We start from the raw sequence: 27,876 nt of genomic DNA, 5'->3' as shown, positions 1-27,876 counted from the left end.
TCTACAGTGGACTCCTCGTTGAGCGCAGAGCCCTACGTGGGGCTCGATCCTACAACCCTGAGATCATGACCTGAGCCAAAACCACTTAACCGACTGAGCCACCCGGGCCCCTCAGCCCTTTGTTTTATTTTAATCGTGTGTCTTACTTGCCCTCGGCAGCTGTTTTGCAAGAACAGCACAGAGCACCCTCACTACGGTGCCGTTGGTTGTGGCTGGCGGCTGGCGGATCAGTGATTGCTCAATTCTGCTTTTGTCTCCCCGCAGCTGAAGGGTTGTGAGAACGGTACGCAGAGAGTCAGACTGCAGAAGCAGATCTTCATGGACAAGAACAAGCCTCTGGTGAGTTGGACCAGCCCTGCCGCTGCGCAGAAATCAGAGCCCTGCCTCGTGACAAAGCTGAGTCTCGGAGTTCCTCTGTACAATCTGAGTCTGCCTTGTGCGATTTCTTTGGGCCACAAGCTGGACTTTAAGTTTTTAGTCAACTTTGAAAGTGATGCACTCATTCTACGACTGTTTGCAGTATTCAGGGTCCCAGGTCAGGTCACACCCGGATCATCTGCGGCAGCGTCCCCTGCTCCCATGGACTCCCATTCTGGGGGGCAGGGGTGGGGTGCAGACAGAAACCAGCAGTTTCCCACAGCAGCTAAGTCGAGGAGTCCAGAGGGAGGGGGTACACAGGCTCTGGTGCAGGCCCAGTCTTGGGATCCGTCCCTGAGCAGGTGGCTTGGGTAAAGCTGTGGAGGAGGAGAGGCCGGGGTCTGCACTGACCTGAGCCAGAGGGATTCAGAGGATGCACAGGGAGGGCTGGGCATGGGAGATGGGCCCAGCGAGTAACATAGAGTCATCTCCCAGGCCTCCACCCTGCCACTTCGACGTTCCAGACAAGGAAACTGAGGCAGCGCTGCCACCCCTTCCCTTTCAGGAGACTCCCGAGCAGTATTTCATGGGGCTCTGCTTCACAGGCCGCATTGAGCCACAGGGGCATCTCGGATTTAGTTTGACTTCTTGAAATTACAAGCTTTTCTAAGTCAAATAGCTTAAAGGATAAGTGTACCGAATGGGCTTCTTACTTTTGGTTTTCTTTTCTGCCCAAGGAAACTTACTTGTGGTGGTTGATACAACAGGAAAGGGAAAAATGATGTTTCGTACATCTTGGTTCTTGGAATTTAGGGAGATTCAATTGGAATGCGCTCAACTCTCTCCTCACTGTTGAGTTTGCATTTAAAAAATTGGATGTCTTGGCAAAAATACCCTAGACTGGGTGGCTTAAACAGCACACATTTCTTTCTGGAGGAAAGAAGTCCCAGATCCAGGCACTGGTGGGGCCTGGGGTGAGGCCCACTTCTTGATGGCCGCCTTCTCCTGGGACGCTGGAGAGACCGAGCACAGGGAGAGACTCTCCTTACACAGCACAGACTCTATCCTCAGGGCTCTGCCCCCCACAGCAGGGCTTGGGACTCCCCACAGGAACCTCAGAGGAACACAGATACTGGATCCGCAGCATCAGGAGTTAATCGATGTCCAAATGGCAGTAACTCCCCCGATTGCTACTGAAGACTTACCTTTTCCTTTGAGGCAAGACCCCGGGCCCTGTGTCGCGGCCCAGCACGAGCAGTACAGCTAGCCCTGTCTTCTGAGTGTAACTTCCCTCTTCCCCTTCCTGTCCTGCAAAAGCCTATTGACTAACATATCACCAGAGAGACTGTTACACATTGACAGGCCCTGGCAAGTCTTGTTTCTTCGGGCCTGGCCACACCACAGGCTGACCTTGACGTGCCCATGACCAAGCTGGTTTGGGTCCTGTATCCCTCACGTGGCAGGAAAGGCTCATTCACTGGAGGTGGCTGCCGGGTCACCAGGCAGGAGTCCTCCAATTTCAGCAGGACATCCTGGTGTCCCCTTTCCCAGAATGACCCAGCTCAGGTCCCCTAGGCTCAGAGTTCAGTGTCACCCAGCCCCTTCATCGCCACCGCTTCTGTGCCAGGCCTGACTCTGAACAACTTCATGAGGAAGTGCATAAGGAAAGGGGTGAGTGAGGAAACAACTATAAGGGAAGAGGAAGAGGCTCTGGCGTTCATGGAGCCAGGAGGACTCTCTTCCATCTTTCAGGTCTTTATGGTGATTGGCTTGTGGGTGGTCAGAATTTGTCACTTTGTAGTCACAAGTCATTGCCCATCCTTGGCTTCTCTGAGGATCTTTTGATTGGCTGTGGCTCAACAAACAATGGGCACTGAGTGATGTTTAAATACTAGAGGTGATTCCCCAAGGCACACAATGGGAATCCACAGATCTCTGGGGGGGGGACCTTTCAGCACAGCATAGCCGCAGGCAGCACAGGGTGTGGCATGGGCTTATCACGTTTAGGTTAGTGCATTATTACATGCTTCCCCTCCCCCTGCCGTGTGTGTGTGTGTGTGTGTGTGTGTGTCTGTGTGTCTGTGTGTGTCTGTGTTTTAGTGGATGGAACCTTTTTGCTCTCTGACTCCTACACCCAGGAGTGGGGCGCCCTGGCTGAAGAATCCCTGCCCCTCACCAAGGGCTCCCACAGGTGCTCTTAGATCCTATAGGGTCCTTGATACACAGCATCCCATGACCTGGTCCACCCAGTGGGCCTCTGGCTCTGTAAGGACTCAGTGTTGCTCCCCTGGTTTGTTTTGGAAAACCCACCGTGACTTCCCACTTTTCCTTTGTCTCCTCCAGACACTGCAAAGGACTGGAATTTGGTAGGTGGAGCCCCCCCCCCCCCCCAGCCTGTGCATAAAGATGAGTGGGTGTGGGCAGGAGGCCCTTTCCAACAAAGATCAAGCTTGCTTAGAGAGCTGAAGGGCCAGATCTGGGGCTTCCCAACCAGCCCAGCGAGTGGCCCAGGAGGGCCTTACAGAACCAGAGAGGGCCAGGCGGGTTTCTGTATGCAACTCCTGCTCTGGGCTAGAGATGCTCTTGTCGTAACTGAGCAGGATCTGTTTTGTGTTTTCTCTTTATCTGGTTGCGTGCCACCCACTGGAGAGCCTGCTTAGTGTTTATAAACACCTGTCCTAGACCTGGAACCATAGATATCCTAGAGGAGAGCATAGGCAGTAATGTCTCTGACTTCAGCCATAGCAGCGTGTTTTCTAGATATGTCTCCTGAGGCAAGGGAAATAAGAGCAAAAATGAATAAAAATTATTAAGACTTCTCAAAATAAAAAACTTTCGGAGAAAGAAACAACAAAACTGAAAGGCAACCTATGGAATGGGAGAAAATATTTGTAAATGACACATCTGGTAAAGGGTTAGTATCCAAAATGTATGAAGAGCTTACATACTTCAATACCAAAAAAACAATCCAATTAAAAAATGGGCAGAAGACATGAACAGACATTTCTCCGACATCCAGACGGCCAAAGGACATGTGCAAAGATGTTCAGCATCACTCACCATAAGGGAAATGCAAGTCAAAACCACAATGAGAAGCCACCTCACACCTGTCAGAACGGCTAAAATTAACAAGAGAGGAAACGACAGGTGTTGGTGAGGATGTGGGGAAAGGAGAACCCTCTTGCGCTATTGGTGGGGATGCAAATTGGTGCAGCCGCTCTGGAGAACAGTATGGAGGGTCCTCAGAAAGGTAAAAATTGAGCTGCCTTAGAGTATAGCAATCGCATTACTCTTTACCCCCAGAAAGCACAAATGTGCTAATTCAAAAGGATACATGCACCCTGATGTTTACAACAGTATTTACAGTCGCCAAGGTATGGAAGCAGCACAAGTATCCATTGGTAGATGAACAGAGTAAGGAGAAGTGAGGTGTGTGTGTAGGAATATTTATTCAACCACAAAAAAAGAATGAAATTTTGCCATCTGCAGCAACATGGATGGAACTAGAGGGTATCCTGCTAAGCAAAATAGAGAAAGAAAAATACCATATTGACCTCACCCATGTGGAATTAAAGAAAACAAAAGAGCAAAGGGGGAAAAAAGAGATAAACCAAGAAACAGACTCTTAACTCTAGAGAACACACTGGTGGTCAGGAGGGGGGCGGTGGGCAGGGAGATCGGGGAAATAGGTGGTGGTTAATAAGGAGTGCACCTGTTGTGATGAGCACCGGGCGTCGTATGTATGTGATGAATCACTTTATTGTATACCTGAAACTATATGTTAACTATACAGGAATTAAAATTTAAAAACTAGAATGTCTCATTAAAATAGTAGAGCAGCTGTATGTATTGGTAGCTACACTTAGGTATCAATTCATTTGAAAGTAATGAATCTGCAAGTATTTGTTTTATCCTATGGTTCTTGGTATTTTTCCACTTGATCTTTCAGAAATAGATTTGCAGATGGCTGGGTCAAAGGATTTTGCATGTTTTTAGTTAGTATTTCTTGAAGACATTTCGGTGCTTGGGATTAGAAGGCTTACGCAGGATGGTGAGAAGCTGGTGAGAAGCTTACGCAGGATGCCCCAAAGACCTAGTGGAGCGGCGTCCTCCTCGGGACTTCTGGCCTCACTCAGCCAGACGCCCTCCCTGGTGACACCTTCTCTCTCTTTCCTCTCTGCAATGGGCTTCGCCTCCAGGACCCCGAGATGCAATGCTTGCTGCTTTCGGACGGGAAGCACCCCGTGCACCAGAACCACATCGTCGTCCTCCCCGCCGACAGCGGGGGCGGCATGGCTGCCATCAGCTTCACCGGAGCCTTGAAGATCCCCGTGAGTACGCCTGCCTGGGAGGGGTTTCAGAAAGGGGCACTTGTGCCCGCTGTGGACGATCGAGCTTAAAAAAAGAAATCCGTGGTTAGATAATCCCCGGGTTAGGACTCTACGGCATGACCCAGAAGTTGCCAACAGGCAGGCTCGGGCCTGGGGAAGGCTGCAGGGTGTGTCTGCCTCACCCTGCTTTCGATTTTTCAAAGTCGGTTGCCTCCATGTAGAAGGTCACCGATTTCATAGACAACTAGGGCTTCACACTTCCACTCAGAAAACTGGAACATCTGGAGGCAGCAAGACTGTGCCCCGGGCCCCCTATTCTCCCCAGTGCTCCCCCTCCCAGGCCCCTGAAGACCCCGAGGGTGAGCCCCTGGGAGGTGCTGTCCCGAGTTCTGCTCTGTGGTGTGCAAGCGGCCACTCGATCTTCTCTACCCTTTAAGGTGCTTGTAGGAGAACAGAGCTGGTCTGTGTGAGCTGTAGGTGCCAACGGGAGGAGTAAGGGGGCGAGCGTGCAGAGCCAAGGGAGAAGACCGAGGCCCCTGGACACACAAAGCCGATGGTCTGCAGACTGCACTTGTGCGCTGGTGTAAAGATGAGGGTGCTGGTCCGTGGTCGGGCAGTGGGCCCCAGCTCCGGGCTAACAGGCTCACGTAGCACCTGCTGGCCGGCATGCTGGTATGGGATCAGGGCGTGAAGGAGGTCCAGCCAGAGATTTTTACACAGGCAGTGGTGACATTTCTCATTGCTGTAGATTTTCTTATATTAAATTCACAGGCTCCCTCAGAGAATCTGGGGGCCTCCTAAAGGACACGTGGCGAGCCGTGGCAGGCGATGAAGGCTGAGCCCAGGGCAGAAGCAGGTGGAGAGGGGAGATCGCACACACTGCCCCCGTGGGGTAGGATGTCCAGGCCTGTGCTGTTGCTGGCCTCGTGGACCACACCTAGAAACATCTGGGCTCCTGCCCTCGGGTGGGACATGCAAGGAGCTGCTGCAGATCTCTCACATGAGGAGAGCGGCCCCACGGGTGCGGGCCCTCGCAGAGAAAGGGCAGAGGGAGCGCAGGCCCAGAGGCCCTTTGGCGACTGGGTGAGGCTAGAAACACAAACAGTACACCCAGGACCTTAGAATCACGTCACAGAAATGAAAGCACTCCAGAGACTTCTGCTTGAGAACAGAAAGTACTGGCAGCACCCAGATGAAGCTGGGCGTCTGGCCAGTGGGGAAACGTGGAAGGCCAGGCTGGGACTCCCAGAGTCACTGAGGATGTGGACCGGCTGCTTTTAAATAAAAAGCTACTTTAAAAAAAAAAAAAAAGATTTTATTTATTCGTTAGAGACACACAGAGAGAGAGGCAGAGACACAGGCAGAGGGAGAAGCAGGCTCCATGTAGAGAGCCTGATGCAGGACTCGATCCCAGGACTCTGGGATCACACCCTGGGCTGAAGGCAGGCCCTAAACCACTGAGCCACCCAGGGATCCCCAAAAGCTACTTTTAAAATTGTTAATAACAGCTAGTAACTTTGCCGTGCGCTGCTCGGTGGAAGGTGGGGTGCACACCGCGGCAGACTGAAGTGGCATCGTGACCTGGCCCTGCCGCTGGCACGCTGGGTGTCCCAGGCAAGTGTGTCAGCCACTCTGAGCCTCTGTTGCCTCGTGGGCAGTGGGGCTCCGTGGCTGGTGTAATACTCTTCTGGGGATTACACGGGGTCACTCAGGACAGCAGTGGGCGCCACTCCGGGTGCGTGGTCCTCATGCCGTCAGCCCTGCGCGCATGCTCATCCCGGCCTGGCCCCTGTGAAACACTAACACAGGTAATTCCAGAATCACGCACGTTGAGAATTGTGTTCCCTGCCTAGTTTGGTGGGTGTTCCTGTGTGCACACAGTGTGACCCTTAGTGTCACACCCCTTTTCTCACCCAGACCTCCCAATGACATCTAGAATGGCTGTCCCATGAGGCCACATCTTTGTAAAAGTAGAGCTCAAGTAGAACACAGACAGGACTCTCTCAGTCACCGTCAGATGGCAGGCCCCGGTGTCCCTTTTGCGACCTACATCTCTCCCTGGAGTCTTCCCAGCACTCGGTTTTGTGGGGAGCAGGCAGGCTGCGGGCGCAGGTGCAGGCCCATCAGAAGGCCTGTCCCGTGTGTGTTGGCTGCTGCGTCGTTTGCAGCTGTTTCTGGCAAGAGGGGAGAGAGGACCAAGTGCGCGGCGACCAGGTGGCCCTCCAGGCACGCTCTGAGAACTCTAACCGCTAAGTTTCCAGAGCGACGTGGTGCGGGAACCAAATCAGTGCGTACTTTTAGGGACTCTGATCTGACATCAAGACTTTGTGTGTCAATCTGCAAAGGTAGGACGTGCTGCTGGAGTGGCCGTGGGCCGGTCCTCACCCTTCCCTGGGCGGCATCCTGTCTCTGCCGGCAGCATCTGCAGGTGCCACGAGCCCAGAGGTGCCGGCTGTTCTTAGGGGAATGAGTAACTCATAATTCTGTTGCACCTATAAGTAAACCTGCTGAGTACACATTTGGGGTAAAGACTGGCTCGCTCTTTTTCAGGGTGTGATCGAGTTCTCTCTGTGTTTGCTGTTTGCCAAGTTGGTCAGCTACACTTTCCTCTTCTGGCTTCCACTGTACATCACCAATGTGGGTGAGTACCTGTTGCTGGAAGCACCGGTGTGAAGTCCGTGCAGTGGCCATGATCTGGACTCCCTTTTATGTGCCGGTTTCTATAGTCTGGGAAGGAAACGGCGCCTGTGATGCATGATGATTTGAGACGTATTTTGGAACAAACAGTGTAGATTAGTAGAAAAATATGGGCAAAAAGAAAACTCAGATATGGAAGTTGTGCACTAATCTATAGTATAGATTAGTAGAAAAATTTAGGCAGAAAAAGAACTCAGATAATAACCTTGATGGGGCTTTAGGGACCCCATGTTCCTTTCCAGCTGTGGCTGCAGGCTCCGTGGGGCTCTTCCTATCTGGGGCAGCCTGCATTTCCATCTAGAACTTCAGGTCACACCCTCCCATGAGGAGGGGAGGCCCGGGGATCTGAGATTGTAAATGCTGAGTAATCTGACCTGGAACTTGCTCCTTGGAGATGGGCTCTAGTTTTAGGGACAGCTGACAGCTGGCCTTATCCTAAGTCCGGCTGTGGCTGAAGCTGTAGATAGGTTGGAACATACCAGCCCACGAGCACCGTGCACCCCTGTGCTGTGTGGGACACAGAGGGGAAGATGAGAGGGGCACTGGCCATTCTTTTTTTTTTTTTTAAGATTTAATTTATTCATGAGAGACACACAGAGAGAGAGGCATGGACACAGGCAGAGGGAGAAGCAGGCTCCATTCCATGCAGGGAGCCTGATGTGGGACTTGATCCCAGGTCTCCGGGACCACACCCTGGGCTGAAGGCCGTGCTAAACCACTGAGCCACCCGGGCTGCCTGGCACCAGCCGTTCTTAAAAGATGCTTGAGTGCAGAGGCTGCAGCCATGGCTGGGGGCGGACAGGCAGGGCAGGCCCTGGAGCCTCTGGGCCCAGAAAACAGGGACTGCAAGGAGAAGGGAAGGACACCGGAGTCCCCAAGAACATGATGACAAGGGGAGATTTGGAATGTGTGAGTTCAGAGGGTGCAGACCACTGTCAGGGAGGAGGCCTTCCCTGCCCTGTGGTCCTTTGAGTTAGACTGAAAATCAAAATACCATGAGACAGATGCCAGGAGAAAATCACATTTAATAGTGTGCACACGGGAAACCCACACAGATGGGGCATTCCAAAGACAGTGAGGCAACAAGAAGCTTCTATGGAAAGAGAGTGAGAGCAGGGAGAGGGAGAGAGACTCTCCAGCAGACTCCACACCAAGCTCAGACCCTGACACAGGACTCGATCTCACAACCCTGAGATCATGACCTGAACCTAAATCAAGAGTCAGATGCATAGCTGACAACCACCCAGGCACTCCTTCACTCAAGATAAGCTTTATGCCAAAGTGGCCTGTCTTGGGGCAGCCTGCCCTGGGCCCCGACACCACATGTTCCCAGTGGTGGTAAGGACAAGCAGAGGTGGCCATAAGCCCGAGGCAAGAAGGCTGAGTTTCATAGGGACAGCAGTTGAGGCAGTAAGGGGAGCCCCCCGACCTTAGGGGTGCAGAGTCTGTGGGACAGAGGGGGGCAGTAAGGAGCTGCTCCCTGTCGAGTGACTCCATTAGGGCAGGCAAGCCACATGCAGTGTAGACAAGCATCATACCTTCTTTTTTCTTCTGTTCCCTGTGATTGCAGAAGGGGTGACATTTTTAGGACTCTAGTCATGAATTGCTGGCTTTTCCAGTCTCAGTGATTAAAACAAAAAAAATGTGCCACTGAGGACACCAGGAAAGGCTGGATTTGACCGGTGGTCCCAGATGCTCCCCAAAGCCCGCTTCTCCTGTGCCGGCCAAGCTGAATCCCCCGCAGAGCCCAGCGTGGCTTCCTCCTCTGCTGTATGAGGAGGCGCAGTCCCTTCCAGATCGAGGGCCTCGGGGTCCCGTGGCACTCCTGTGGTGCCAGAGCCCCTTTGCACCAGGCAGTTCTTTGCACCAGCACCTTCTGTGCTGTGCCCAACCTACAGCTACCCCTGGGGGACACTGAACCAGAGGGATGGTAATTAGGCTGAGCCAGGCAAATCCTCATTTTGCTAAAGAGTGTTTGGCTTTCGTCTTTTCTGCGCATCCACCTACATTGTGGACTGTGGAGTCAACTCAGCTGCTCCTCTGTGTAAGTCATGCTCGGGAAACAAAAGAGTGCCGCGTGTGGTCTTAACGTTGCTGCGACTTGCTCACAGGGACACTTGTCATTTTGTTAGATCACCTTGATGCCAGGCAAGCCGGGGAGCTCTCCACCCTGTTTGACGTGGGCGGGATCTTCGGTGAGTCCCTCCCTCCCTGTTGTACTTAGACGGAAACTGCCAAGGGTAGGTGTGCACCTGGACCTGTGTTCTCTCTCAGCTGCCTTACTGTTGAGAGGGACGCGTGTTCCCCAAAACGTTGTATCACCCGAGTGGACATATGGCCGTCACTCCAGGGCACCGTCCCCTGTCCCAGGTCTGACTCAGGAAGCAGGGACCTGCCTCAGGGTAGGCTGCACATGTCAGAGCCCCAGCAGTGAAGGGGCTTGGCTTCGGGGCCAGCCTAGAACCAGACCCACGACTTGCCCTGCTGTCTCACTGGGAGATGCCCCCGGTCACCCACCTCTGACCACAGCCCCACGAGGCTGGTTCACTGAGGCGCCTCCTGCTCATGGTGAACGTGGACAGGGATGTGGAGAAGAGGGTTCTCTTCTTGCTGCTGTCTTGTGTAGTCTGCTTTCTCTGGGTGGGCTCTTGCCCTGGGCACCCAGGCAGCCCTGGACTCGCCCCTCTGCATTGCAGGTGGGATCCTGGCAGGTGTGATCTCAGACCGACTGGAAAAAAGGGCCTCCACCTGCGGCCTGATGCTGCTGCTGGCGGCCCCGACGGTGAGCCCAGCCCCGCCGCACCCCTGCCCTGTGTGGGCCCCGAGTCTCCGGAAGCAGCCACCATCCCCACCAGCAAACAGTCATATCTGGCCCGAACTCAGCCCACGTTCATGGCTCATGGTTCCTGGATGCTGGCCATAGCCTCCGAACCCCTCCAAACCCCTCCAGGCCTTCCCAGCCCACTTCCCCGGACGCCTCCCATGGCCTCAGCATGTTGCTGAGCCACCTCTTCACTCATCCCTGGCTCCCTGTGAGGTGCTCCATCCCTGTCCTCCCCATATAGGCCCTGCTCAGCCTTTAGGATGCCCCACCTCCCCAGGCCGTGCTGACCCTGCCCACTGTGGCGCTGTGTACTCCAGCTTTTCATGCATTTGATGGTACATGTCCTTGGGCCGGTGACCTTCCCTCTCTGGGCCTGTTTCCTCATCAGAGAAACAAGGGCGTCAGTAGTGCCCCCTCACGGAGTGAATGTGAAGGTTTCCGAATCAGTACTGTGTAATAGTAATGATAATAGCGGGACTAATGCAGTTACTCATCGTCTCCCATCGTAAGCACCTGCCTGTCTGCCACCCTGCTGCGCTGTGTCCCCAGAACAGGCCTAGCTGCCAGGCACCCTGGAGCCTGGGACGCAGCCCAACACAGACCCTCATAGAACCTTTGCTGAGAAGCGTCAGTGTGGCCCCAGCGCAGGACCTCCTTGAGCAGCTACATCTGTTCGGGGAGGGGGACGGCCGTTCAGAGTGAGCCCGGGGAGAGCCACCCCACCCCCGGCCCCATCCATCAGCCGTCCACCCCCCCCCCGGAGAGTGGGAGGTGCCACCAGAACCTGCATGGGGGGCAGGAGGCTGGGGACTCCAGGGCATCTTCACTCTGGGGTTGGCTGCCTGAGAACCCCCGGCCTGGCTTCTCAGAAGGACAGCCTCCTGGGCAGTCTTCAGCTTCCTGTAGTAACCAGTTCTCTCTTTTTACACCCGTGGTAGCTCTACATATTCTCCACCATCAGCAAAATGGGCCTAGAAGCCACTATCGGTGAGTCCGTGAGGCCTTCCTTCTTCCATACTCGGTGCTCATCTACACAGCTTGATGAAACAAAGTAAAACATCAACACAGAGGCACTTGGCTAGTGTCACTGAGCATATGGCATGGCTAAAATAGTCCTGTGTCCCTCCCCTGGTGGGACGCCTGTGCCCACAGTGAGGCCTGCCCATACGCAGGTCTGAGAGCACAGGCCACCTGCCCCGGGGCCAGGAGGAGGCCCTCAGAGGAGCCACGTGCCCCCGGCAGGCAGCGGGCAGGGACGCAGCAGCCCGAGTCCCGCACCCTTGGCGGGTGAGGACAGGCCGGGCAGGGGATGGGCTCCCAGCTGGCATCCATCAGCTGCCATTCTGAGAGCAGTTGCATGACACTGGAGGGGTATTTTTAACGTCCTGCAAGCAGCACTATCCGATTATGGCTCTGACACTGGGTAAATATTGTTTCTGTCTTAACAAGCTGGCAGCGCCGATTGGGAAGGAAGCAGGCTGTGTGGGATCCCGTTAGAAGTTATCCAGAAGGCAGGTTGCTGATGCAAGGACCATGGGGTTTCCTGTGACCCGTGGGTCCAGAAGCTTCTGCACAGAGTAAACCAGAGGCTAGGTTAGGAGAGTGAGCCTGGAGGACGGTGTAGAAAGCATGCATTTCAGAAATCAGCGTGTTCTCCTGTCCTCAGGAGCTGGGCTGGGTCTCCGGGTTCCCCACAGGGGCTGCCACCAGCGGGCACTGAGAGAGCCCTCCCTGCGGCAGAGAAGGCCGTGGCTGGTGTTAGCACCCAGCCGGCATGATGACGGGGAGCACTGGCACCCCCAGGGCACATCCATGCTCAGGACACGGGGGTTCTGCTCGTTCCCAGGGCATCGACAGCTGCCCCCCATTGAGGGTCAAGGAAATGGGAGTAGTACCAGGTCCTCCAGACCCGTCCAGAGCCTTCGGGGGAGTGTGACAGGACTTCCACACATACCCAGGCAGGTTTAAAGGAAGATGCTCACCATGCATGGCCCAGCGGTCACCACTCCCCACCCATGCGTGGCACCAGGCTGCTCCCCAACGGGTGGCTGAGGCCACGGGGGCTCTCCCAGAGGCCACTGTTTGCTACTAAATCTGTCCTTCTGGTTTCTGGTTCCCACAGCCATGCTGCTGCTCAGCGGGGCCCTGGTCAGCGGGCCATATGCCCTGATCACAACCGCCGTCTCTGCCGACCTGGTGAGTGGCCACCGGTCTCGGCACCGAGCCGAGGCAGGCGCAGTTCATCTCTGCCGTTCTCGACAGAGGTGGTCACTCTTAGTAAAACGGTGTCTATGTAGAAGCAGCTTTCTGCCTGTGACTAATAGCCATGCTTTTAAGGGTCTTCTGAAGCCAGTGCAGAGCGGCGCTGCCCCCTCCGTTCATCCACGACGGTGCCGAGCCCAGGGGAGGGGGCTCATGTGAGGCCCCAGGTCAGAAGCCAGCCTGTGGTGCTACCCTTGCCTAACCCCAGGGGCTGGCGAACATGCACCCCCGAGCCCGCCCTGGGGGCCCAGATCTGAGCCCCAGTGGGGTCGGCTCCGCCCTCTAGCCGCCGCCCTCTGTGCTTGGCCCCCTGCTGGTCGGCCTTGGGGTCCACGGGGACCACTGACCCACTCTTCCCGGAGGAAGGGGCTGCTGACAAGGTGGCCTTGGACCCCTTGGAGGCAGGGCCACCCACATCCACCTGACACGACGGTCAGTTGACACAGTCATCAGATGCCACTGTCTATAGGGAACCAGGCTCCAAGATACAAAATCCTCTTTAAAAAGTCTTTTCCCTAAATAAATGGGAGAAAAGATACAAATCCCCTCCATTGAAGAATTTCTGTGGGTACTCTATCCTCGGAGAAGGGAACACACCTCACTCTCCTTAGGTGTGGGCTGCGCACAGCGACTTCCTCTCAAGGGGAGAGGTCTCTCAAGGTCTACAGGAGAGACCTGATAGACACCCCCGCTAGGGAACCAAGGTCAGCGCCGACAGTGACAGAGCGTGTGATAGCATGCACCCAGGACATGTCCCACGGAGATGGCATGTCACCTGTGGCCTCCCTCCCGGACCCCCAGCCCAGTGTCATCATGAGCAGAGCATCCCACACCTCCCAGCGCAGGGACATCCCGGTCCAGGCTTTGGCATCATCAGAAACTGGGGACGTATGAGGACTGTCACAGCCAGAGGGAGCTGTGATGGCCGCACATCGTGTGGGATGTGATGGCCGCACATCGTGTGGTGTCCTGGACAGAAAGAGACCAAAGTAGACGTTAGATAAGAACCCACATGATAAGTAATCCTAGCGCGTCCATGCAGGGCCTTAATTGTGGCAGATAGAGCCAGCGACGTCTGCTGCGACCCAGGGAAGGTGGGTGCAGGGCGCGTCTGTGCACCCAGGATTACTCTAAAATTAAAAGTTCGTTTAAATTCATAAGCAGTCCCCCAGAGGTGGCTTGTAGTCTTGTAGGCAGGGTGGCCACCTCCTCAGGCCTCTGGTCCGGCCTCCCCGACGGGCTCCTGAGGCCCCTGGAACTTTCCTGGCCTGCAGGGACGTGGCTTCCCTCCTGCACCTCTCTCGAGTCCTCCCAGAACCAGACCCAGAATTCTCCAACCACTCACTCATTCTCCTGCTGGGAAACCACGGCCAGCCCATGTGGCTGCAGACCCCACACCACGGTGGGCCCCGCACCTGCCCCCTACCCCTTATACCCCTCCTCTCAGGGCAGGGCACCTGCCCAGTGGCTCAGTGCACTGTCCTCAGCACCCAGGCCTTTTCACACCCAAGACAGCCAGTGGCCCTGCCCTGACAGGTCAGCAGAGAGGAGCAGAGGGAGGGGTGCCGGGGAGTCCACCGGGCCTCAGACCTCCAGCAGCGGGCCCCCCATTTGTGCTGAGGGAGTCCCCACACTCCTGTTTGCACGAGGCACAGAAAATTCTAGAAGGCCCCACACCAGACCCCTAATCTGCCCCATGGGATCAGACAACAGAGACTCCAGAAAATGTAGCTTACAGGTGATTATCACTTTGTGTGTGCGCTTTATTTTGTATACTTCTGTGTACACACACACGAGCATCTGTTGTTACAGGCCTGGGTTTATTTGTGTAGTTTTAGGCTTCCAAGCACTGTATCTCCCGTTAATAGTTTTCTTTTATTGCCCTCAGTGTGTGCTGCTTTCTCTCAAGCTTACATGTATTGCTTTTTGAGAACCAGAGCTCCTGATGGGTTGTCATTTAGGACTTGGTGACCCTCACATCAGTCCCTTGGGGCCTGCCCTCTTCCCCATCGTCCCTGGCATTTGCCGTGAACTGGTTTTCGGGTACTGCAGAGCCATCTGGCATGTTGTCACGGAAAGCCCCTCACGGGAATGTGGAAGTGGGCGTTGATGCTGGCACGGCTCAGGGACAGGGACGAGTGTCATCTGTGTCTTTATCTTCCACATTGGCTAGTGTGGTGTGCTGTGAGTAAATATTTGCTTAAGGGAACATTCTGAGAGTTCTTTAAAGCAGAATATGTTTGGACAGATATTTCTGATGATTTCTTACTGTTGAAAACCCTTAAACTTTGTGTATCTTTCCAAAGTAAGTTTGGAATGGAGCAGAGTTTAATCTTTCGGATGGAAAACACCCCATGCTTTGAATTGCTTTGCCAAGTTATTCGAGTAAATTGCTGTAAGGAGGCGCAGGCTTGTTTCTCACTGATGGTGCAAGAGGTTTGCTCTTTGCTCACGTTTGCTCTTTGCTCTCTTCTAGGGCACACACAAAAGTCTCAAGGGAAACTCCCACGCCCTCGCCACTGTGACCGCCATCATTGACGGGACTGGCTCTGTAGGTGAGTGGATATTTTTAGCTCTAAGAGGTTAATTGTGGTTAAAGGGAAACCACATTGTCACATCCTCATTTACAGATGCCAAGGATTTCAGTTGCTTTGGTAATACAGCACTGACTGATCTTTTTTTTTTTTTCTGCATTGAAACACTCTACAGTATTGTTATAATGCTTATTCTAAAAAAAAAAAAAAAAGGTTTTTGGAGCACCTGGCTGGCTTAGTAGAGCAACTCTTGATCTCAGGGCTGTGAGTTCAAGCTCCATGTTGGGCGTAAAGCTTACTTTAAAAATAAATAATGAAAATAAACAAACAAATAATAAGGAAATTTAAAAAAAAAAGATTTTTGTTGAATCTTTCAAAGATTACTTTTAGTTGGATGGTATAATCATATAATTATAATATCTTTTTTGTCCACAAATGAATTCAACACTGTAACTTAAAAACACAAAGGTTGATACAGGATTTGGGCATCAGAGTCTTAAAAATGGCAGAGTTCAGAAGAAAGAGCAGCTGCCACGTGACAATCCTCTACAGACACGGGGAAGGAAAATGTAATGAAGACTTACAGAAACTCCCTTTTCTTAGTTAATTTTACAACGGGGACTTAATTCAAAATTTAATCTTCATACATAATAAATATGTGAAATCTAACTTGACAAAGTAGAAAACTCACATCATGAATATGGTACTTACATGTGCTTAATAATACTAATAGTTTTTACTAATAGAAAAAATATAGTATTCATAATTATTTAGGGTTCAGTTAGTATTTCAGTGGAGTTGCTAATTTATATTAATAAGTTATTATAAAAACCAGCTAAGGGCAATTTGATTAATGTACTTGCCACAGAGTTCAGGTAATTGTTACTGACAAGTTTAGATCACTTAATGTAAAAAGAAGCGCTAGATGTTGTTACTGTGAAAACCCGATCTTTTCTAAGACCAAACCATGGCGTGTGCACAGACCGCAGGAGAGCTCGTATGTGCGGCCAAGGGGTGAGGGCCGTGGGTGGGAGGGTGAGGACAGCATCCCCACGTTCAGTGGAGGGGCTAGACCCTGCGTAGCAGAACACCGGCTCACCGTGATGCAACCATAACATTTCCGGCACATTATAGAATTTTCATCAACCAGATTTTTAAGATTTCAGGTAGAAAAACATGATTCCAAAATACAATATTCAGATCGGCTTCAGTATCCAAAAAGTTCAGTCCCCATTCACAAACAGATAAACGGCATATTTATAAGACGAATAAACTTTATAAATAAGTGTTTTTTTTATAAATTTATAAATAAGGGATTGACTGGCCTTTGTAAAATATGAGCAGGTGGAAAGCACGCACACATCTGGGGGAAGTGGCCACGTAGGCGTCTGTCCGCTGGTCAGATGGCTCCAGAGGAAGGACAGACGGGACTCGTTGGCAGTGCTCTGCCTCTCCATGAAAGAACACGTGCTCGGGCTTTCACCTAAGCCACCTGTCGGCCCATGGGCCGCTGGTCCCCTGTTTATCACTCCCATTTCAAGATGGACAGGATCTTAACCAAACACAAAGGGCAGGAACACTGATAGGTCCCCAGGCATACAAGATTCAGATGTTATCAGCCTCATTATGGTTCCTTTTTTTTTAAGAGGCTCGTTTTGGGGGGGGGGGGGGGTTGTTCATTTATTTATTTATTTATTTATTTATTTATTTATTTATTTATTTATTTATTATTTTAAGAGAAAGCACTACCAGGGAGAGGGACCGAGAGAGGAAGTAGTCTCCCACTGAGCAGGGAGCCCGATGGGGCCTCGATCCCAGGACCCATGAGATCATGACCAGAGCTGAAACCAGGAGTTGGAGGCTTAACCGACTGAGCCGATCAGGTGCCCCTCGTTAGAGTTCTTGAAGCGCATTCAGTAGCATATTCTGGAGGAAAGAAAGGTGGCACAATAAGCAAGTCCTTCACTCAGAGACAGGCAGATGGGAACTGATACAGTGACAAGTGTGTTCTTACTGGCAAGTTAGAAGGCTGAGGGCAACATTCTTGACCTTACTTGAGCCTTCGTGCAAGGAGCACGTCCCTGTGACCGCTCCCTGCCAGGGCCCCTGCCCTGCACCCGGCGCCTGTGATCCTATTCTGGTCCCTCTCCAGATGTGGGAAGCTGAAGCTCAGGAGGTTGGCTGGTGTGGCACCCATGGCTGCCCGGGAGGATGTTGGGCTGCAGCCCAGGTCACCTGCTGCCCCAGACTCCTGCAACAGGGCGATGGTGAGAGAGAGCAAGCCAGGTGGGGAGGGCCAACCTCATAGCAGTAGAACCAAGCCCTTACCAGACTCAGGCGGCTCCATAAGAACACAGTTCCCCCTGAGCCTGGCACCTGGGGCTGTCCTGCAGCACTGTGGGAAGCTGAGGTTTCTCTCAGTGGTGCCCGTGGCCCTGTGTGCTAGCAGGATAGAGACCGCCACCGTCCACTCCTGGACGCCCTCTGCTGTCTTACTGATGGAGAATCTGAAGTCCTTCCCGCCGCTCTCCAGAGCCACGTGGCCTCCCTGCTGCTGCTCACAAACACCAGTGTGTGCCTGTGCAGGGCCCTTGCACAGGCTGTGTCCTGGGCCCGAGGAGCGCCCCTCGGGGAACTTCCTGCCTGGCCCTTGGAGTCCTGGCTCAGGTATCACACCACCCTCTCCATGAGAACTCTCGGCTGTCTGGAAGGCGGACCCACGTCACCCACACTCCAGGCGCCTCTTCCCTGGTGTCTCGTCTCCACAGCACGTTCTGCGTGTCTGCTACGTGGACCTGAACAGAAGCTGCTGCAGGTCAGGAGTCTCTGCTCTGTGCTCTGCTGACATCCCAGCATGGAGAAGCACCTGGAACATAGCGCTCACTCAGTAGAGGAGTGTGAACCGAAATGCCTGGCTGCTCAGACCCCCAGGATGGCAGCTGGGGCCAGGCTGCCTCTGTCCAGGCTGCTGAGTTCACTGGGAAGGGCCAGCTCAGAGGGGCCTGGGCTCCCCGCAGCTCGCACAGCTCCCCACACCTCGCTGGGACAGAGCCACCCACCTCTGGGTCACAGGAGCCCCACCACGCCCTGGCCGCCATTCCCAAGGGCTCCCAGCTTGCTTCGTGTGACAGATGCCGCTTGTTCTAAAATGCACTAGGCAAGGTCACCGTTGTAAGGGGGCCAGGCCTGAGCCTCTTTTGCAATCTTTGGATTGGGGGTGACTTTGAATTTGGGGGGCAGTGTTAGAAGCCACTCTCTAATGTTTAAAGTGAGACATTCCCCTCCTGGGGCACCTCTTGGGGGCTGGGGATGCGTCCAGAGAAGGGGAGGTGGTGCTGGGCCCGAGGCAGGTGTGTACGAGACAGCACAGCAGCCGTCACGTAGCACGGCTGGGGCACATGCAGGCGGAAGTCTGGACGCTTCTGGGTGGAGCTCAGTTCTCAGGAGCCCTGTGACTTTGAACCACCTTCTGTCCTCAGAGGACATCAGCCCAACTGCCACCATGAAGCCGTTTTTAAGCTCACTTGCACCCCTGCAGCAGCCCCGAGAGCTGTTTGATAGCAGAGGGTGACGGTTTACAAGGAGGGCGATTGAGTTAGGTGGAAAACCACATCTTTCCTGATATTCTTCGCAAAACAAGAGGGAGCGGAGGTGCCCAGCTGAGGATGGAGAACGCGTCTGAGACTCCAGTAGAAACCAAGGTACAGCTCTGAGCACCGTCCCCCCACGAAGGGCAGCAGAGGGGAACCACCTCCAACCTGGCCACTGACCTTCAGCGCGCTGGCCGCAGGGCACCTGCGCCTGGGGCCACGGGGCACCTGCAGCTTTGCCAGCCCGCGGGCCCCCGGAAGCAGTGGCGATGGAGCAGGCTGCCCCTCTGCCATTTCTCTCTGTACGTGCTGCCCACGCTGAACAGAAGAAGGACCGGCTCGAGCTGAAATGCACACCGGTCCGCAAATACCTTGCCCACGGAGCGTTCACCTGGACTCGTTTGCTCGGTGTCATAAATTCTGGTTTTGACACAGGCAAAGCTCAGCTCATAGTAAACAAGCCAGTGTCGTCTTGCAGCTCACTCGGGCCATGCAGTTCCAGTGACGCGCTCCACCTGTTAGGTGCGTTCCCAGGGTGCTTGGAGTCACCTCCCTGTGGACACGAGGCTTGTGTCTGTATGTCCTACACGGAGCAGCTACATAGAGCCCTGAGTTCTTTCCAGCTAATTTTCATTTTATCAAAGTAAAACGTGATGTAACTTTCGAGACCAGGTAGCCCTGCAAGCTAATTATGTAAAATGTCAGTCCTGGAAGCAGTCAGTCGGCTGTTCCCTCTGGTCTGACTTGCATACGAATCGACAAGCCTCCGTCCCCGGCCTGACACCGTCTGCCGTCCTCCTAGGAAGGAGGCTGGGGCTCGGCACTTGTGCCCGCTCCCCTTCCCCATCCTCCTCAGTGCCTCGCGTGGTGTTAGCTGTGCTCACTCTGAGCCAAGAAATATGCTTTTTGCTGTCATGCTTGCTCCTTTGTTTCCCATCACCCCCTTCCAACCATCAGCAGTGAGGGACTCACTGGCCCCATTGCTCCCGCACCTCACCCCAGAGCCTCTTCCCCCAAATCCTGCGACCCCTTCCACCATGTGCCCACATAGGACCCATCTTCTAGCTCCGTGTCTGCCCCTCTTAGGTGGAGGAGACTTCCAGTGGCTTCCTGAGTAGTAGCTCATGGGAGGTGGAGCTTGGGGGCTGGGAGTCTTCGAGGTCTGGATCCTGCTCTAACTTGCAGATATGAATCCCAGGCTGAAAGTCCTTTTTCCTCAGGATTCCAGTGTCTTGTAGCTTCCATGGTCTCCGTTGAGAAGGCCATTGTCGCCCTCTCCCAGCCTTCGTTTCTGCGCTCCGCCTGCTTCCCCCGGGAACCCCTGGGCGCCTTCTTCATCCTCTGTGCCCAGAGCCTGGGGGCCCACCCCACCCGGAGACACATGCCCTTCCTCTCTGCAGAATTGTGCTCTGTGTTTTCTTTGACGAGGCTCCCCTACTGCTGCCTGGTTTTAATTCCTGGAAAACTGATTAGTCAGATGTTAACCTTTCTGGGTCAATCCTTCGATTTTTTTTCTTTCTTTTTCCCTTCTTTACTGTCTTTTTCTCTTTTCTCTGCTTTCTCAGAGATGTTCTTGACTTTACTTTCCAACCTTCACTTTGGTTCTCACACATTAGTGTTTTTCTGCCCCCGCAGTGCATCACACTTTTGTGGGGTTTTTGTTTTTGTTTTGTTTTGGGTATCTTTATTTTGCAATTTTGTGCCGTTATTTGCCAATCAGCAGTTAGTTCTCCTCCAGACTAACTGTTGATTTTTGAAAGCGGTGACAGCAACGTAGGTAACCAATGTAGAGAGCTTGCTTGGAAAGTCTTCATCCGGGATCCCCAGGTGGCGCAGCGGTTTGGCGCCTGCCTTTGGCCCAGGGCGCGATCCTGGAGACCCCGGATCGAATCCCACGTCAGGCTCCCAGTGCATGGAGCCTGCTTCTCCCTCTGCCTGTGTCTCTGCCTCTCTCTCTCTCTGTGTGACTATCATAAATAATAAATAAAAATTAAAAAAAAAAAGGAAAGTCTTCATCCATGTTACATTTTCTGGACAACTGCATGTGGATACAGTATGGAACATTCCTTATTCCTTTGGCTCAGACAGCTTAGTTGAGCCTGGTGTCAGTGTGCACCTGTGGGGCTCACCTCTCCTTCATGGAGAATTTCTGGATCTCTTTGAGTGCCTGGGGGCACAGGGGGCACACTTCCTGAAACCATTCCAGGGATGCACTTGTGAACATTGACGGTGTGTTCTCTGGTCACTGCCTCAATGACGGCCCTCCTTGCCACTCTTCTTTGTAGGAGCCATTCTGTGGGGCCTGGCCGGAAAGGAAGAGCAAGCACAGGGTGTTGTGGGAGAGGAAAAGCCTGGTGCATCCCATCCTTATTTCTTGGGTGCAGCTTGTGTTAGATTGAATCGTGAAATTGGTGATACTGGTTTTTGGGTGTAAACGTGAGAATATCATATGGTTCAACTTAATTTTCTAACAGTTCTCCGAAGGTGTTACAATTTCCTGAGTATTTTCTCCTCCCTGGTTTGTTTATTTCCTGTGGTTTCCCCTCGTCCCCGCTTGTGTGCGGCTTTTTTCAGACACAGATGAATGTGGCCAGCCCTTCACAGATTCGTATTTAAGAATGAGCCACCAAGCATTTATTAGAAACCCTTTCTGTGTGGCATGGCGTGTCAACACTGGTCTTCACAGTCGTGGGATCCACCTGGAATCTGGAGGAGGAAACCCCCCTCAGTGCCTGCTGGGGTGTGAGCCTCACACCAGCATACCAGCCATCACGTGGGAGGGTAGGCACCTGCTTGGTGGAAGTGGTGGCCTTCCCTCCGTCCCCTGACTCGGTTGCTGCCTCATCTCCACCCAAATCCCCGAGCCCAGTGCCTCTGGTTCACAATTTCCAGGCTGAGGGGCTGCTGTCCTGTGAGCATTGGTGGCTGGAGGGGGGGTCCCTGGAGTGATGTTGAGGAGGAGAAACCTGGAATCAAGAGAGTGGAAGGACGGACCTAATGGTTCATTATAAAAAATTCTCACCGCTGCCCACCTTCCCTCTCCTTCCACCCCCACCCCCTTGCCTCGTGTGCGTGGACAGGCCTGCCTGTGAACAAGGAGTCCTCTGGCCGTCTCTCTCTGAGCAAGAAGACTGGAGCCCATGCCCTTGTTGTGCCCTTGAAAGTCCATCCTCCCTAGAATGGTCCTTTTCCCATCTGCCCTTCTCTTTGTGGGCTTATAAGTTGTTAAATTCATTTGTGGCCCATTCTGTCATGCTGGGATGTGCCCAGATAAGCACACGTGAGCAGTGTACGGTGTGCACCTGAGAGCTCCTCTGAGACTTAAAACACACGCAAGCACTTCTCAGGTGTAAAAGTAGTAAGGGCTCCTTGTAAACACTTGGGACCACATCAGTACGTACAAAGTGGCAAAGACCCCAGAACTCCTACCTCTCAGGGTTGTCAGGATAAGTGGGTGTAAATTCTTCATACTTCTTGCCATGCCGAAACGACGACCCATCCTATGCACGGGCCATAATCTTTCTCTGTCACTCTTAGGACAATAAATACCCAAACAGCTGCCACATTCTTGGGTATCTTTGGGCATTTTGAAGAATATTTGCTTTCTTTCATCTTGATAGTGTCTCAAAAATCATTTTGACATAATTTTAGACTTACAGGAAAGTTGCACAAATAGAACAGAAGATTCGTATATCCTACACATCTTCATCTTTTTTTTGTGCACACACACACATACTTGTAACACACGTTACACGTACACATAAGAAAAGTGTATGTGCATATTTTTCCCCCAAACCACTTAGGGGCAAATTAGGGACATGCTGCCCCTTCGCCAGGAACTGTGTATCAGTGAGCGTTCTGTAAAGACAAAGGGTCCCGCGGTGCAAGCACAGCACCTGATTATCAGAACGAGGGCGTTAGCGCTGATGCAGTATCAGCACCTGCAAGCCTTACTCATGTTTTACCAAGTATACGTTTCGTAACATAATCATGTCTAAGGTTGTGCATTAGATTGATTTCTTTAATAAAGTCTTTAATTGGTATTGTTGGATCAGAAGGATGAATGTTTTAAGGTCAGAACATATTTCTAGATTTGCTTCCAGAAAGAGGTTTCCCAGCCACGCCCGCACGGTACTGGGTATTTGTGAGCTTTCTACCCCCAGCAGCCTGGGTTTTTGTGGTTTCAATGTGTTTCTTTAACCTTAAGCACCGGTCTGTACTCAATGGGGCCTGGGTCAGCCACCTTCCAGAGTCTTCCTCACACGGCTCACATGTGTCCCTTTGCCCCTTTCAGGAGCAGCCCTGGGCCCCCTGCTGGCCGGGCTCCTGTCCCCGTCTGGATGGAACAACGTGTTCTACATGCTTATGTTTGCTGACGCCTGTGCCTTACTGGTAAGTCTCCCTGGTTGTTGTCTGAACACTGGTGGTGCTGCTTCCCGGGGACCCGCGGTCCTCAGGGAGGCTTGGCCTGCAGCAGAGCCTGACTGCCCTGAGCGCTCGTGGTTCCTCTTTGGGGTCTGAACAAAACGTTGTCTGAACTAACGTCAGAGCAGACGCAGGCCTGACCGTGGCTCTGCAGCTTCAGGCAGCATGGTAGTGACACACAGAGCAAGGGGCGCCCTCGTGTGGGACCCCAGCCCTGTCGTCTGTGGGTGGGTGTGCGTCCACCCTCTCTGTTCTGCAGCTCCACATTGGTTAAATGGGCATGACAACAGCCCCCAAGACAGGATTATCGAGGGGACTGGGGGAGACAGCAAGCTGAAACCCACCACCTACCAGGTGATCCCTGTCGCCCCAGCACTTCTCCTGCATCCAGCAGCCCCCTAGGAAAGTAGCCGACTCCCAGCACCCAGAGGGACGAGAAAGAAGGAGCAGAGGCTGCGGGTGCAGGCACCTGGTGCTTCTGTTGGCAGCCCCAACTCTCTGGGCAGCTGCACTAAGACCCAGGGGTGCTGCAGGATAGAAGGAGCAGGCACAAGCCAGAGGCATGCAGTGCACACCTGAGAGTGGCTGGTGTGCACAGAGACCCCGACCTGGGGCCAGGCGCCTCCTCTTGCTTCACCAGAAAACGCCTGAGGAGAATGACTTCAGGGTTTGGAAATATCAGCTCTGTCGAGCCAATGAAAGTCCTGTATTTTGATTTTGGGGCTATTACACAGCTCCCCGTTTCATACAGAAACTCATAGGCTGTTCCTCAGAGGATTTGTTCTAGGGTTTTAGTTAAGTCCCCACATCACTTGACCTAAGTGGCAAGGAGACTTCCATCCGTAGGGCTGTTCAGAGACTGGAAACTCTCCCTCACCAATGCCGGGGAATACGTACCACGCTTCCTTTTAAAAGCCCAGCCAACCCTGAGGAAAGGGAGGGTAGCCGCAGGCCCCAAACCCAGGCAGCATAAATAAGTGCTAAGGCTCTGGCTGGAGCAGCTGGGCCAGTCTTCAGTCTCAGAAATGGAGGGTCCAGGGGTTGGGCCCCCCAGGGAGAGGAGATGGGGTGTCGGGCCTGCACCAGGGGGAGCTGGACACCAGGACCCTCGAGGGCTCCAGTGGGCAGCTTATTAGGCAGCACTGGCATGTTGGTCCAAGAAGACAGGATCAGATAGACGTAAAATGAGCATACGTGATGCTACGGAAGATGTCGGAGAAGGAACAGAGTTCGTGGGGACAGCAGGAAGCCCCGGGGAGCAGCACAGAGAGGGAGGCGGTGGGCAGCATTAGAGAGAGACCAAGGACAGGACGGACCCGACGGGTCTGCTCAGAGTCCCTGGGTGGGGGGGTCTGGAGATGGGGATGGGGCTCGGTTGATGACAAAATAGCTGACAGTTTGTGGGAATGACAAGCAGGGCTGTGGGGGCGGATCCCGGGTGGGTGCACACGTCCAAATGGGTCTGTGAACGGCCTGCGCCGGCCTGCCAGCCGTGGGGCTCGCAGAGTGGACAGCACACGTGACACGTCACAGTTCAGGAAGGACAGGAAGGGAATGTGAAAATACCCGGCAGGAGAATAACAACCGGCTGTCCAGGTTAGGTGAGAGAGACCCAGGAGAAGAGGTGTCAGGAGAGGGGCCGTCCCACACCTGGGGAGGAGTCGGGAGCGGCACAAACACCAGACATACCTCTCCGGTCTGCTGGTCAGAGACCAGTTGCACCTCCCAAGTCAGACTGGGAACCCCAACAACTCGGGCGGGTCACCCGTGGGGTCAGACCCAGGCACCTGCAGGACTGTCCTTGGAGCATGACCAGCGCCTGGTGGCCATGCCGTCACATGCGTAGGCTTACCCCTGCAGACCCGTGTCTCGGGGGCGCCGGGTGGCTGGTCCCGCCTGCAGACACAGCACGTGGTCACACGCTGGCATATGACCTTTGATCTGCAGGTTCGTCGCTACTGCAGTGTATTTCATGCCACGCAAAACACTGGTCATTTTCTCCCCTCTTCCCTCCTGTGATCTGCTTAGCAGAACCCTGGGCTCCTCCTGCTAACCCTTCACACGTGGCACTTGGTGGGACGTGTATCGCTCAGCTGCCAGCTCCGGCCGAGCAGCCTGATGCTAGTGGGCCAGAGGCTCAGACTCCAGGGTCAGCTTGTTCAGCAGAAGTGTCACTGTCGCCGCCAGCCCCGTACTTAGCACCTGACGCGTTCCCCCCTTCCCCTAACTGTACATGCACAGGACAGAGCACAGCAGCCGACTGCACTTCTCTGGGGGACACACCTGTTCTCTCTAGCCTGAACCCCGTCTAAGAGGGCTCCTGGGCTGCTCCTCGAAACTTGAGCCCGAGGACGATGCGTGTCCCCGCCTCCTCGAGCTCTGGCCTGAGGCTGGGTCCTGTGGGGCTGTGTGGGTTTTAACCTGTGCTGGGCCTCTGTCAGCCCACTGGGCCCTCCTGGGCCTGAGGGCACCTGCTGCCTCGAAAGGGAGCCTCCTGTGGGGCTGGCGTCCGGCTGCAGAAAGACCAGATCCACAGCCGCAAACCAGCAAACCAGCTACCCGGAGGGGCGCTTTGTCGCTGGTCTGGCTCTAGACTGACTCGGCCCCGTGAGTGTGTAAAGGAGCTTGAGGGAAAGGTGGCAGGTGAGGCAGAGCTGTCCCTGGGTTACCCCCACAGTGGCTGCGGGGGCTGCAAGCAAAGGTCCCAGTGGAGCCAAGTGCTCCCCCCAGAAGCTTCCAGATGAAACTCGGCTGCTCCAAAGACAGCCTGGTCAGCCTCCGGGTGCCGGGCCCAGGAGGTGGTCCCCTGGCTTTCAGAGTCCGGCGTGCGGCTCTCCAGTACCCCCACCCAGTGTCTCCGTGATCATGGGCCACCTTGTCTTTACTCTCTGTTTCCAATCTGGATATTTTATGATCGGACTCATTTCATTTCAAGCTATCTTGATCCGGAAGGTTTTAGGCTGAAATCTGTCCTAATGGCCTTACCTCTAGATGCGCGGCCTCAGCGGGACTCACAGGCCCTCAGCCCCACCCAGGGGCCCGGGCCTCAGGCTCCCTCTGCCCTGTGGGCCTCTGAGCCCTTTATGTCCAGAAGGAGTCCAGAAGGAGCCCCCCTGCTCCCCACGTGGCTGGGCTTCCGAGGGCGCGGCCGGTTCGCCCGACGCAGGCTCCCTGCGGACAGTAACGGCCTCTCCTCTTCGTTTTGGGTGCAGTTCCTGATCCGCCTCATTCACAAGGAGCTGAGCTGCCCGGGGTCAGCGACTGGGGACCAAGTTCTGTAAGTGCCCCCCACACCAGGTCAGAGGGCAGCTCTGATGCCGCCCTGCTCACCTGCCTTCCACACCTGGCCTTTCCTAACCCGACAGAGGACAGAAAACCCACCCGCTGCCCCTGACCTTGCCCATCTCGGTCACACTCATTGCTCCTAATAAATGCCTCGATGTGCCTGCGATTGTGATAACCCTCCTCAGAACCTGAGACCAGCGTCAGGGAAATCGCCTTCCTTGTGGTCTTTGAGCTGCAGCTTTGTCAGAACAAAAATAGCCCCAGAGCCAGCCGGGCGCCCTGCTTGCACTCCTGTCTTCCCTCCTCAGTCCCCCAGGGCTGCGGGGTGGGCCAGGTGGCTTTGGAAGACCCCAGCGGAAGGGTGAGAGGCTGGCCCTGGGAGGGTGTGTGTATTCGGCACACTCCGTGTCTGTCCTGTGACCCTTGCCAGCTGTGTCACCAGCTGCTCCTTTATTCCCTTCCAGATCCAAGGAGCACTGACCACTCGCGTGCCCTGGAGGGAGGCTGGGCCCGTCCTTCACAAACTGTCAAGGAAAAGTTCAAATAAAGGATCCTGTGTTGGAAAGAATGATTTACCCTTGCCTTTTGCACACACACCTGGAAAAGACCCAAAAGCCACCTTGAGAAGTCCAGGTACCATTTCAGGAGAGCCGTAGAGCCTACGACAGCGGCAAGGAGGTGCGTGGGAAGTGCTGTCGCCACAGTCGTCGTCCCACTGTCACACTTCCACTGTCGTCCCAGTGGAGCCTGGGACACAGGGCAACTGCTCGGGGGCTGGCGGGTGGTGCTTGGGCGAGCCTGCGTCTCTCAGGTGTTGCAGTTTGTTAGAGCAGGTGAGCCCTGCACCCACAGGGACCTTCCCAGGCGTCGCCTGAATCAGCTGTGTGGGGACTGGCTACCCCCACGGGCACGAGAACGCAGCCAGCACGGAGCCCCGCCTCTGGGGGGACAGGAGAACCCTGACACCTGGATCCGAAACCAGGGTGGGCCTCAGAGCCCTCACGTCACCGGGACACTTCCCCACCACTTCTCTGTCTACACGGGCCTGAAAACCAGGCGTCAAGAAGCGAGCAGCCGAGAAGCCGAGGCCTGGGGACATGCCCGACGTCCGAGCTCCAAGGCAGCCGCCACTGCTCATCCCTGCAGGTCTCAGGGAGGACGTGGTGGGGGTTGGCGGGCCGGGTGCCCCGACGTGTTTCACTTCTCGACGCGCCAGGCGCCTGGAACTCTCTTTAGCGACATAGCACCAGTGTGGGTTTATTTATTTAAGATGTGGTACGTGGTTTAGAAGTTTAAGAAATGTAAATGGCATTTTGTTATTTATTAAGACAAACTCTGATTGTCCTCTGGCCACTTGGTTTCCCACTTATTGCCTAACAAAATACTTAATCTGCTCTTTGAAATAAAATGTTTTAAAAAAAAAAAAAAAAACTCAAGCAGCGTGTTGACTGTGTCTGCTCACATTTCCATTATGTTAAAAAAAGAACTTCAACACTACGTGTCCTTGGTTTTCTCGCGGTGGGACACACTCAGCAGTTCTGCGGGGAAGCTGAGGCCGTTTCCAGCAAAGC

General features: G+C 54.0%; 1 protein-coding gene across 5 annotated transcripts in view; it reads left to right on the top strand.

The window, feature by feature from the left end:
- SLC37A1 (solute carrier family 37 member 1) overlaps positions 1–27,736 on the top strand; it is a 64,168-nt gene extending 36,432 nt beyond the window's left edge. For 4 of the 5 annotated variants that reach the window (XM_041735024.1, XM_041735022.1, XM_041735021.1 and 1 more), the window contains exons 10-20: positions 265–339; positions 4,557–4,688; positions 7,239–7,329; positions 9,518–9,580; positions 10,082–10,167; positions 11,148–11,196; positions 12,332–12,405; positions 14,948–15,026; positions 22,890–22,987; positions 26,233–26,297; positions 26,770–27,736. In XM_041735024.1, coding sequence (XP_041590958.1) covers positions 265–339; positions 4,557–4,688; positions 7,239–7,329; positions 9,518–9,580; positions 10,082–10,167; positions 11,148–11,196; positions 12,332–12,405; positions 14,948–15,026; positions 22,890–22,987; positions 26,233–26,297; positions 26,770–26,785 — 828 coding nt within the window. In that variant the 3' untranslated portion in view covers positions 26,786–27,736. Of the gene's footprint in view, positions 1–264; positions 340–4,556; positions 4,689–7,238; positions 7,330–9,517; positions 9,581–10,081; positions 10,168–11,147; positions 11,197–12,055; positions 12,168–12,331; positions 12,406–14,947; positions 15,027–22,889; positions 22,988–26,232; positions 26,298–26,769 lie in introns of those variants that run through there. The other variant, XR_005984723.1, reaches the window with a different exon arrangement.
- The last annotated feature ends 140 nt before the right edge of the window (positions 27,737–27,876 follow it).

Source organism: Vulpes lagopus, chromosome 20 (genome assembly GCF_018345385.1).
Source record: "Vulpes lagopus strain Blue_001 chromosome 20, ASM1834538v1, whole genome shotgun sequence".
Classification (NCBI taxonomy): domain Eukaryota; kingdom Metazoa; phylum Chordata; class Mammalia; order Carnivora; family Canidae; genus Vulpes; species Vulpes lagopus.
The sequence above is the reverse complement of the archived record's forward strand: the minus strand, read 5'-3'. Positions and strand labels throughout refer to the sequence as shown.